Source organism: Emydura macquarii, unplaced genomic scaffold, assembly GCF_026122565.2.
Source record: "Emydura macquarii macquarii isolate MOO-44397 ecotype Brisbane River unplaced genomic scaffold, CSIRO-AGI_Emac_v2 contig_967, whole genome shotgun sequence".
NCBI classification, from domain to species: Eukaryota; Metazoa; Chordata; order Testudines; family Chelidae; genus Emydura; species Emydura macquarii.
In genome coordinates, this window is record NW_027131104.1 from 914,915 (window position 1) to 927,072 (window position 12,158).

Consider the following 12,158-nt stretch of genomic DNA (forward strand, 5'->3'; position numbering starts at 1 on the left):
ATCACACTGGAGTGACACTGGGGCAAAAATTGCCCAGCATATTTTCAATTTGAAGAAGAATCTAAAATATCAAACTCAAACCAGATTCAGCAAGTAGTAATAACATGAGAGAACCACTTGATGCCAGGATGGAATGGCGATAGGGGCACCAGGAATGTGTAGACAGTTGGGATTAGATCATGCAATTCAAGAGCTTGCAGTTTTTCTTGAGATGATGCAAAACTTTGAGGGGAAAAAGGAGTAATTCCTCTCTGATGTTGTTTTTCAAATAAATGAAACATTAACAGAGGAGCATCAGTGAAGCCACATGACAAGTACAAAACGCTGGGGGGGCCACATCCCCGGCTGGTGTAAATTGGTGTAGTGCCACTGACAGCAGTTGAGGATCTGGCCCAATATCATGAACACATAGCACAGCAGCAGTGACCTAACACGATACAGAATGTAACGTGGGCTGTGACCCACTATGGATTTTCTTCAAATCTGTCTGTCATGATATCTACCTGAGGGCTTGTCTACACAAAGATGTAGTTCCCAGGAAGCTGGGGTGTTAATCTACCCCGCACTAGCCTGCCAGGCCCTAAGTGTCCATGTGGACCCGGCTGTCCCAGGCTAACACTTCTGTGTCTCTTAGCACACAGTACAAGGTACGTCATAGCTAAGGTGTAAAACTCCTATAATTAATTACATAGGCGAAGTTTCTTATTAATCCCAGGCATTTAGTATATCCAGAAGCAGAAGAGTTGATAACCCGTATACAAGTTTTATCCCACCTACTTTCACTCTGGCTATTCTCATCATTTATATAAATATACTAAATAGCGTCAACATAAATAATCTTTTGTTGTGATTATTAAAGGGAAGAAGAATGGTTGGGTGCTTTGGGTGATAGCCTAGGACCCAGGAGTCCTATGGTCTTCCAAAGACTTCCTTTGTGATTTTGGATAAGTGACTCAGCCTGTGTCCCCCACCATTCACCATCTGTAAACTGGGGATGACAATACTTGGCTATCTCGCAGAGGGGTAGTGAGGATAAATACATTAAAGATTTAGAGACACTCAGATACTACAAGACCATATGAGTACTTAAGGGCTTGTCTACACAACCAGTTAGTTAATGACAAGATGAGGTGTAATCTACCCTGCACCAGCCTGCCAAACACTGTGTGTCTGTGTGGACCCTGCTGCCACACACTAGGGGGGTAGATCAAAGCATGCTAGGGAACATTGGACTATGTGAACCATTGGTCTGATCTGGCATGGCAGTTTGTGTGTGTGTGTGTGTGTGTGTGTGTGATGTAAAAACACTCTTGCATATGATCAGTGTGTATCAAGAAAAGAAATATGTACAATACATGGCTAATTCAGTGTCACCAACCCGGAGCACTCCAAGATCATGAGTCAGGCCTTCAAAAATCACGAGATTTTTAAAAATAATACATTCTGGATTCTGTTTTACTTGTCTTTTGGTTTGTGAGCTTTTGGGATTCATGTTTTCAGACTTTTCTCTGCAGCCACGAGGGCTAGAAATTTATATTTTTAAATGGAAGCTGAGCTTCTCATGCAGTTATCCAACTCCAGGATCTGAGACATTAAGAAAAACACCAAGTATTGCAAAACCCATGATTAAAACCATAAGAGTTGGCAATGCTGCTGCTTGCATTGCACATGTTTTGCTTAGCATTCCTAAAAGTCAGGAGCCTGTAGCTTCTTCTGATTGTGCTAGGGCTGGAGAGGAGATCCAAGACAGATCTGATCTCGGAAAGTTCCCAGAATGAGCTGGGATTGAATGGGGAGGAGCCAGCATGTCTGCATCTTATTGATTTATCTACCTGGCCTACATGGCCCCTCTAGCCCTGGGACAGGCAGGAAAGTGAAGGGCACTATCTCTTGGGGGGATTATTTTGTTTTGGTTTAGATGTCAATTATGTCCCATTTGGGAAGTGAATGAACACTAAAGAGTGATGGGGTTGAGCTGGAGTAGAGATAAAAAGCTTAATTGCCTCCTGAAAGTCTCTCTCCAGCAAAATGCTTCAAGGATAAGTTGTCAAGAAGGGGGCTGAAAGGGAGAGACCAGCATTTAGTGGAAAAGAGAGTTCTCACTGAGGGAGATGAACCAGCAGGGGGTGATCTTGAGGGGACCGGTTCTATCTAATCTGTTAGAGGGGTGTGTGTGTGTGTGTGTGTGTGTGTGTGTGTGTGTGTGTGTGTGTGTGTGTGTGTGTGTGTGGGGGGGGGGGGGGGTTGCAAGGATAATTTAGAGCATTATTCATAACCCAAGTGAGTTCTGGGGGTGGATGGTGCCCTTAGGTAGACATTTGCAGTCTAATTTTTCATAGGATGCTGAGCATCAGCAGCTCCAATTCACTTCATTAGGACCTGTGGGTACCAACATCCTCTGAAAACCCACTCATTGATGGCCAGATTCTCAAAACAACTCTACACTAGAGCTGCATGGGAAACTGTTTTCCATCCTGGGAAAATATTTGAGATTTTTTAAAAAGTGTTCCCCTTCCAACTTGGGACGCAAAGTCAAAAAAATGTTTTTTGCAAAATGACAAATGAAAAAAAATTGTGGTCAATGGAAATATTTTGTTTCAATCATTTCTAAACATTTCATTCAATGTTCACCATTTTAAATGTTCTTTTACTGGAATTGGGTCAACGTTCAAAATAAAAAGTCATTTTGATCGGGAAAACTGGCATTTTTTGTGTTATGAAAATGTCAAAATGGGATTTGTTGGCAATTTCAAAACCTTTTTTTTCCAAAATGTTTTTGAGTTGAGAAATTATTCAAAACTGAGCTTTTCCCGTGAAAATTTTCAGTGAATTGACATGTTTTGATGGGAAAACTGTTTGCCGAAAAATTTCCAAGCAGCTCCGCTCAGCACTTTGGGTGCTGGACCCTTTTGAAAATCAGTCCCTCAACTGCATGCTGAGCACTTGAAAAACTGGCCCTAAGTGCATGAACTGTGATGTAGCTTGCTTGCTTTTTCTTTCTTTCAAAATATAAAGGGAGGGATTTCCAATCAACTGTGAATAAACAGAAAGTTCACAAACTGCTAATCCAGGACTATATAAAAATAAGATATTTTGTCTTTTTTCTCTCTTTCTTTCTGTTTTATTAATCAGTTTAATAATTTCCTATGCACAGAATAATACACAATCACCGTCTTGCAACCACAAGCAAAATTGCATGCACACAGACACACACGTCTCACCATCTAGTTACAGCCGTACAGTCAAGTATGCCTTTGTTTTATTATAGTTAAATTGGTATTGCATGTAGATCTTTTTAAGCCAAAAATGTATACAGATAGTGTTTAAATAGGGAAATATACTTTTAGTCAACTTTTCTTTAAATGCTTTGCTTTGAAAACACAGATGCTAATCTTAACAAAAATCTCTATTTACTATATATGAATTGTGTTTTTCTGTTTTAGTATCTTCTGCTTTTCATTAGAAAGAAAAATGAGTTTTCTGGAAATATTTACTCAAATCAAAATGATATTTTTTTGTATTTGGTCACATCTTTTCTTTTTCTTTTTTTGTATTCACTATCCAATAATCCCAATATCCTAGGGTAACAGATTTTACTAGCCATAATATTTTTGGAAACAGTAAATGTTAAATGAGCATTCAAAAATGTCTCCGGGAAGTAAATTGTAAACTTGCAGAGGGGACACACTGGAACTTTGATTCCAAGTCACTCATCTAATTAGGGAACAGGAACAGTACCAAGTGACTTAGTGTCCAATGAAAACTGATCGAGACAGCTCAAATTCTGAATGCTCCTAGTGGTCTTTTCATGAAGTATCTCTGGATTTAAAATTATTTAGAAAAGGCATCTAGCTCATAATTTCCAATAACAAAACTATCTGAGGGAAGTTGGAAACTGAGTACGGACAGCCTGTGAACAGAAAGAGATGGGAAGTTTGTCTAATAAATACTTGCTATTTAGTTATATTCACTCAACACTAAACTGAAACATCCCATCCTCTAGATTAAGAGTCTGATCCAAAACCCATTGGGTTTTAGATGAGGCACTAGCGATGGAATTCTTCCTGCCTTTGTGAATCCTGAGTAAATGGGCAAGTTTCTTCATGGGTGGGTGGAAACAGTATCCAGGGTGTGAAATCCATTCATTATTAGTATTACGTTAGCACCCAGAGACCCCACTGCTCTAGGCACTGTACACACATAGGAAGACACAGTCCCTGAACTGCTGCAGCTTTCTAGATCTCTGTCTGCCCTCAGATGGGAGGGATCTGTGTGCAGGTTACGTACTCCAGGATTCACTGGCCATACACCATCCAGCTGCCTCTCCACCCGCCCCCTCATCCACCAGACACCACACTACCTCCAATGGATCCCCCCTGGGGCACACTTCCAATGCATACTGGGAAGTCACAACCCTTTTGTTGGGTGGGCTCTCCCCTTCCACTTTGCTGTGCAGCAGAACCAGGCTGCAAATGGGTTCGGATGAGTTCATCTTCATGATAAAATCTATTTGGACAGATATGGCCAAGCAGCCACATAACCTTATCATCAATTATCTGTACTGCAGCAACACCCATGGTCCTAGTCGTGGCTGGATTTCTGTTGTACTAAGCACTGTGCATACAAAATATTTACTAGATTTAACGATGCTCTAAGGAAAATAGCACCCATTCGTGTCAAAGCAGGATTAGATCCTCTCCAAGGTGCTGTTCAGAAGCTGTCCTCAGGATAAAGGGATTGCGACATAGACATAAAAAGAATTTGATATCGTGTTTTGAAATCTCAGGTTTCTAGGGCAAATAAAAGGGGCTCAATTCTCCTCTCGTGTACACCAGTTTTACTTGAGCCTATAGAATGACACTGTTGTAAGTGAAATCAGAGTCAGGTCCAGTGGGTAGAGTTCTCCATGGACCTGTTTCTCACCACCACGCATAATGGAACCCAGCAAGAGCGAAATAGTTCACCCAAGCTATTGTGGTTGAGGCAGAGGGTCTGGGTTTCTCTCATGGCATATGGCATACATATTGGTGACGTGGAGTGAAAGGTATATCACACACCTGCTTTTCAAATGTTGTCTTGTGCTCTAGGCTATGTCAGGCTGCAACATGCTGTGCTTTGTTTGGAGCCTAACCTCTCAGTGACAGCAAATATGCTATGCCAGAGGGTCTGGCAGAGGAGTTGCATAGTGTCACCTGACATATTTGGGATATATGATATTTTTGGTAGCTATTGTCTATATCTAGGTAGTTATCTGGTGCCATCACTGTAATATCTCAGTGTGATGTCCAGGATAATACACTATGAAATAATCTTGTCTGTTAGGACTGTATCTTTCAATATAAACATGCTTCAGATCATTCATTTTCCCCTTATAAAGAAGATTGCTGTGATTATTCTGCTTTTGAAATAAGGCATCCCTTAACAGCGTAGCTGTTGGCTGAACACTGGTTATGGGTCAGATCTCAGTGGGGCTACTCACATGATTAAAGTAATCAGAATTGGCCTCACATTTGTATTGGACACAGACTATATTGGCCATACTCATCTCTCAATCCACTAGGGAACTCCCTTTGACATCAGTGGTACCTGTGTGTAGATTGACACAGCATGCTTGTGATAGGAAGAAGAATGGGTAAAACTATTCCCCCCATAAACTCACACCGCCCTGCAAAAAATTAGAAGCGTGAAGGCTTTCCGTCTCAAATATTTTTTTTCTTTATGAGAACAGCACCTTCCTCTGGATGATAGTTCCAGCTCTTGCCATTCTGGTGTGGAGAAATACTAATCCTTTTATGCAGCGTTTCTTTAGTAATATAATAAATCCCAATAAAACCATGTCCTTATTTGCGGGAAGAGTCATTTAACAATATTTCTACAGCAACCACCAAAATGCTCAGTGTGGCTATTAACAACGTAGCTCATGCGCCTGAAAATTCCAGCACAGAAATGATTATTGGGAAGCTTTGATAACACTGTTCAGCTCTTCCAGATTTAATAGTTGTGTAGTTCTTGTAACCTTATAAAAGCACTTTACATGTATTGGGCCAGATCCTTACCTGTGCAAATCACCATTGCTCCTTTGACCTCAGTATAATTAAGCTGTTGTACACCAGCAACTAATTAATTCAGTCTCAGAGCTTTCCTGTGAAAGGGGAAGCAGAGAGGGGTTAAAGGATTTGACCAGGGTTGAAGAGAAGGGAGTCAGTGTCCCAGTTCAGAGATCAGGAGCTCCTGGCTCAAAGACCTATGCTCAGACCATGAGGCTATGATCGTTCTGTCTCTTTGATAACTTTAGCATTTATTTACAGTTGCTGTTTTGAATCAGATTTCATGGTAACTGCCAATTTTTGGGTGGGATGGGGACAGGACAGATTTTTTTTTTTAAGGGTGAACAATATAATGGAAAAATGTGCTGTTTTTCATCTCTTTTTTTTTTTATTGGAAAAAACCACACACAAATGAAAAATGTGTGCTGGGAAGGAATGAAGAAATGTATATTCAAACTTTATCACAGAGGATAAAAGGGGGTTCTAGGTATTAAATAAAATGTTCAAATGAAAGTAAATGTACAGAAACGTGCACAGCCAGTACTTTCAAATCGTCTTTAGGAAGGACACCAGGTTGGTTTGTTTAACTCGGATGATCACTATTGTTCTTGCATTCTGCAGAAGCAAATACCTTTGGAGGTGGGGGGGGGGGTCAGGGGAGGTAAGAGAGAGGAAGGGCTATATTGAAAAACACCCATGGTAAATAAATAAAGTTATCAATCAGTCGCTTAGTGTGGAAGGATCAGAGCATGAAAAGCGCCCCCGCCCCTTCTTTTAAAAGACACAACGTCCCTGGGGAGCCTCAGCAACTAGCCGGGGTGGCAGAAGAAGGTGCAAATGTCCAGCTGCATGCCCCCCTTCCTGATGAAGTTGGTGCCCCGGGAGGTGTCACTCAGCCTTCAGCAGCTTCCAGGCGGCCGGTTTCCAGGGAGACATTTACCAAGCCCTGATCCCGGCTTGCAGCGTGGCTTGCAAGTGACCCTGCTGGTTGTGTGCAGCGCCGGACACACTGAAGCTCATGTTCATGATGTGGCCGGCTGGCGTGGCGCCAGCAGGCGCCGAGGGGCCCCCCGAGTAACTACAGCCGTAGTTTGCACTGTATGGGCTATTGCTGTAGAAGGTGTTGTAGGAGTAGGGGCTGACGGTGACATTGTAAGGGGCTGGATAACCCTGGGAGCCTCCCAGGCACGGCTTGCCATCTCTGACCAGCACCGGCACAGCTACCCTCCTGGGAGGGAGGGGATGGGCAGAGAGCTCCAAAGATTTGTCTTGCCTTTGTCTCTTGCACTTGTACCTCCTGTTCTGGAACCAGATCTTGACCTGGGTGGAGGTGAGTTTCAGCAGGCTGGCGAGCTGCTCCCGTTCCGGGGCCGAGAGGTACTTCTGCTCTTTGAACCGCCTCTCCAGCTCGAAGACTTGGGCTTGAGAAAACAACACCCGGGGTTTCCTCCTCTGCCTCGGCGTGGGGCGCTCGCACGGCGCTTCTTTCTTCCCCTCCGCCTCCAGGGACTCCGCGAGCAAAGGGTTTCCTGCCAAAGCAAAGCGAGACGAGTTCAGCTCCCTCCCTGTAAGGGTTAAACATTGCCCGGTCACGGGGCGAAGACCGTAGCCAGGGCCCACTGTGGGATTAGCTGGATGGCTGTTAAACCCTGCGGAAAACGGGCTGAATTGAACGTGAACATTGGGGGGGAGCATCCCATTTTCTGCCCAACGTTGAAAGTTCGATTATTTTTCTTTCTTTGCAAAGGCAAAATTAGGGGAAATCCCCCCCCCCGCTCTGAGAATGTCTCTCTGTGACCCACGGGCCTGACCCGAAACTCCTTGAATCCATGGGAGGCTTTCCACTGATTTTGCACCAGATCTATTAAAGGTGCTCATGCTGTTATTAATTACCGCTGGACCACTGACGGCTGGTTCATTGGACCAAACCTTTCCTCCCGTAATCCCAGCGATGGACGGGTGAGAATAGTAAAACGGCATGTGATCCACTGAAAATACCCAATCTGAAGGATTCATAGCAAAGAACCGCCACTCGGCATATAGCTTGCTTTGCTATTACTGGAGCATCGGGTATCTCCAGTGTGTGTGTGTGTGTGTGTGTCGAGGGGGGGAGACTGTGCCTATTTAAAAAAAAATGGATGCAAGAATCATGGAGCAAAATTCAAATGAAGGAGGAAACGAGGGTGACTTCAGGAAACAATGCACACCATCAAAGCTTTGATGTGTATTTAGTTCTTTTAAATACAGAGCCACCCACTAGAATCCTACTCTTTGTGCGACACCTGTTCCGGTCCAGTTCGATTTAGTCACAGATCCGGAGTGGAACCGCCGAGTTCTCTTTCACCCTACGCCCCCCCCGTAGCCATTTCCAAATCTAGACGTCAGATCTTGCAAGCTCCGACTCCTCGGAGCCGTCCTTACTCGAGTTGACTTGAAGAGGGAACTATTTACACGTGAAGATGAGTCACATGTGGCAGAATTTACTTCTGTTCCCACACAGTTTAGTTCTAATGGGGTCTCATTTGTAGCGCAATGTTCTGGTTATACTTTCTGTCGCAAGACGTAGGTATAAAGCGGAGTAGGACACCAAGAGTTTCACAAGGAATATGGGTGAAATAGAAATGATCTCTGTGTTCTTTCTTCGTCCAAACTTTGTTTCAGAGCACCCAAGGTGCTCGTGTTGTTTGAGCTAAATTGTTGAACGCTCCCTGTTTCTTCCTCCGCCCTGCCCCACTTTCCAAGGAAATGGTGGTCGGTGATCAAAAGCACCAGCGGAGCTGTTTTGACTTCCTTGCTTATATAATAAGGCCGTGTGGGAGTCAGGAAAACGACCAGTGTTCCTATTGATTTGTGCAACGAAGTAGGAAGTTTGGAAATATGTCATGCAAAACAAAAACCGGATCAATTTGTAGTGAAAATGCTGGCAGGTCGGCTACCTAAAACCTCCACGTAAAATACGCCTGGTGGTTAACAAATCATTTACAGTGATTCGGTGAAGCAGTAACAGAAAAAGATTGCTTTAATTGCTCATTTTCATTGCTAAAACTTCAACCACGTCAAATCAGTATTGAACAGGTTACAACCGTACTAGCTAGTCCAGCGCGGGTTACACGGCAAATGCAACCCTGCACGAACGAGATTTGGTTAAGATCGAAATATGTTTTTTAAAAATCACGCCGTGGAATTGAAAATCAGCACGTAATGGGCTGTAATCTTGTGAATTAATTGGAACGATTGTTTAACTTACAATAGTGCACGGGTTAAATGAGCGGCCCGTCATGTTTCGTGTCATTGAGAAGGTTGGATGTATCCGGTTTTAAAAGAATACATAAGATATGTATGAGTAAACATAGTCAAACACCTGGAATAGGTTATGTGTACACCTAGCCTAACCTTTATACTTACTATATATCTAAACGCTATACAATGCTCGAATGAATGCGCAGAATATATTGTACATAAAGTGTTTGACTATATGTAGACACACACAGATTGTATTCTCGACCTATATAGTGAAATAACACAAAACTAGTGCATGTTTTAAATTATGTTCAGTTTATAACAGTATTTTCCCGTAGATACTTAACAGAGCTAACTTCGAGTTGGAAGCTTGAACTACTAAATAGCAAGTTATTTTAGTTTTATTTTTGTACGGAGTAATTCTATCAAATCAAAATACCGGGTCCCCGTCCCCCCAGGTTTGACGCTGCCGCGGTTATATTTACTCTCTGATACAATTCCCTGCGCTGATGGCTTAATTTGCTGAGTTGGTTACTTTCCGACTCGTTTTATTTTTGAAACTTTTAAAGTAAAAAGTCCACCAAGAAAAAGACACTTTCATAAAATATCAGTGGGAGGAAAAAATAAATGTTGAATGCTGCCCATTATTAATGTTTTAAAATAAAATACTATCGAAGGACTGTAACATTTAAAGACCAGCTTCGCTCGTTTAGTCAAGCGGGATCTAATCCGAATCGCAGTGGTTTTCAGAAAAGCAAGGATAGTTCAGTAATTTTGTAACTGCTCCCTGCGGCTACAAAGTGCCGGATTTCTTTCCTATTTCCATGTATCCAAATGCTTTCCTCTGATGTGTTACTTCACACAACACCTGTTGTTGAGATATTGGAACTGTACACAGAGGTAGGGGCTCCGGTTCTGACATTGTTTTACTGGTGTCGCTTCGTTTACGACAAGAACTTTAACAACAAAATAGGTGAATCTGAAGCGCCTAGAACCCGGTTACAGTCGTGTTGCTAGTCGTCGCACGGAGGGTTTGAACAGTTGCAGTTGCATTCGGTTCTGTTCCTCTCTCTCGAGGCCTGCATCGCATTAGATATGTCTCCCCAAGACATCAAATATGTATACGAAAAAATTCCGAATTGCAACCCCAGTGGCCACTCCAAAGTTTTACCCCGTCATTATATAAACCCCCCAAAGAAATCACACGGTGTCTCAAGATAAACAAATTATTTGATTGCAACGGGTCTAAAGACGCTCGTGGCCCAGATTTTTACTCTCAACGTTTGCTTAACCATTTCTAATGCTGATTTCTTGCAATGCACCGATATAATGGCTTAATACTAATGCACCGATGCAGTCCCAAATTCTGTGTATTAACCACTAAGAAAACACTACAGCTGGCCTCCTTTCGGGGGGGAATATCTTGGAGAGGTACCTACTGTGAAGTTAAATCCCAAATCTGTGCACCTCTTGGCGAGTTTAGGAACAGAAGAATGGCCAGACGGTCAGACCAATGGTCCATCCAGCCCAGTGTCCTGTCTTCTGGCGGTGGCCAATGCCAGAGGCTTCGGGGGGAAGGAACAGAACAGAACAGGGGAATTATCCCCTGATCCATCCTCTGTCCTCCAGTCCCAGCTTCTGGCGGTCAGAGGTTCAGGGACACCCGGAGCCTCCCCGCCCTCGATGGACCTATCCGCCCTGAACTGTCAGCACTGATCCAAAGCCACTGGAGCCGGTGGGAAGATTCCCCGTGCCTTCCTTGGGTTTTGGATCAGGCCCCAAGTTTACTAGCTGGTGGTATTGCCCCCTCCAATTTTTAACTTACTTAGCTCCGGATCTTCTTCACAGGAGCGTCTCGCCAGCTCCTCCTCCTCCTCCTCCTCACGCCTCCTGCAATGTCCGCGTTGGTCGACTTCCCCCTTGAAGGAAACGTCCCCAGAACCGTAGGCAGGTCCTGGCTGCTTGTGCAGGCAGGCAGGGGGTGGCGGAAGGGCAGGAGCTCCTTGAAGCTCCGGGGGGAGGAATCCTTGGGGGTCCCCCCCCTGAGTGCGCTGCTGCTCCAGCTTTAAGATGTCTTTGACAGAGAAGGGGGTGGAAGTGATGGGACTGGGCAGCATCCTGCTCAGACTCTGGGGAAGACGGGGAGGAAGAAATGCTGAATGTGCAAGTCTGGGGCACCGGAGCTGGAGAGAGAGCGACCAAAGATGAGTCAATCCCCGGAGGAGCACAGGCAGGACTCCCCCTTTGGCTCTCTCTGCTGCCTCTGACGTGCTCCCGCGGGCTTAGGGTTACCTTGGAATTGTGAATGGGAAACCTGCCTTCTGAAGGTCCATTGGTTCCCCTGGAGCCACGTGACCTCCCCCCCCCCCCTCCTTTGCATCTTGCTTACCTCTGGAATGATACCGCAGTTGGGGATCACCCAGAGATCAATCAATATAAATAGGTATTAGGGAGGGGGCCACGGACCCTGTTGGAAGCGGGACCTCCTGACACATCTCAGCAGGAACATGAGGTCAGCTTTTCCTTTTCTGAACTCCTCCTTGGGCTGGACAGTGGGAGTCGGATGGGAAGAGCGGTTGTTTTATTCTTAGGAGGTAAAAACCGGGCAGGTGATATTCGTGGCTTTCTGGAGCACTGGTTGCCCAGGTTATATAGGAAGAGAAGACAAATTAAAACCCCGCAGCCCTGCATGCAGATGTGTGGCTCTGGGAAGAAGTCTTGGGGGGTGCATGTTGTAATTAGTACAGCATTATGGGTACATCATACCACTGTGTGCTTCTGAGCAATTACATTATGCACCCCAATCGGTGCTCTACTAGTTACAATATTACAAACCATCCGTAATACCAGGCACGTACATACGCTCGATAG

At 44.2% G+C, this 12,158-nt stretch overlaps 1 protein-coding gene across 1 annotated transcript; it reads right to left on the bottom strand.

The window, feature by feature from the left end:
- Window positions 1–6,877: 6,877 nt before the first annotated feature.
- Window positions 6,878–11,404, bottom strand: NKX2-6 (NK2 homeobox 6). The gene is made up of 2 exons (XM_067543742.1): window positions 11,113–11,404; window positions 6,878–7,576 (listed from the first exon to the last, which is right to left on the bottom strand). Exons 1-2 carry the CDS (start codon window positions 11,402–11,404, stop codon window positions 6,984–6,986), a joined length of 885 nt encoding a protein of 294 aa, XP_067399843.1. The 3' UTR covers window positions 6,878–6,983.
- Between the last annotated feature and the right edge of the window lie 754 nt (window positions 11,405–12,158).

Coding starts and splice junctions, on each gene's coding strand:
- NKX2-6 (XM_067543742.1), bottom strand. CDS start 11,404: ATGCTGCCCAGTCCCATCACTTCCACCCCCTTCTCTGTCAAAGACATC. Junction 7,577..11,112: donor TGAAGAAGATCCGGAGCTAA/GTAAGTTAAAAA, acceptor TTGCTTTGGCAG/GAAACCCTTTGCTCGCGGAG.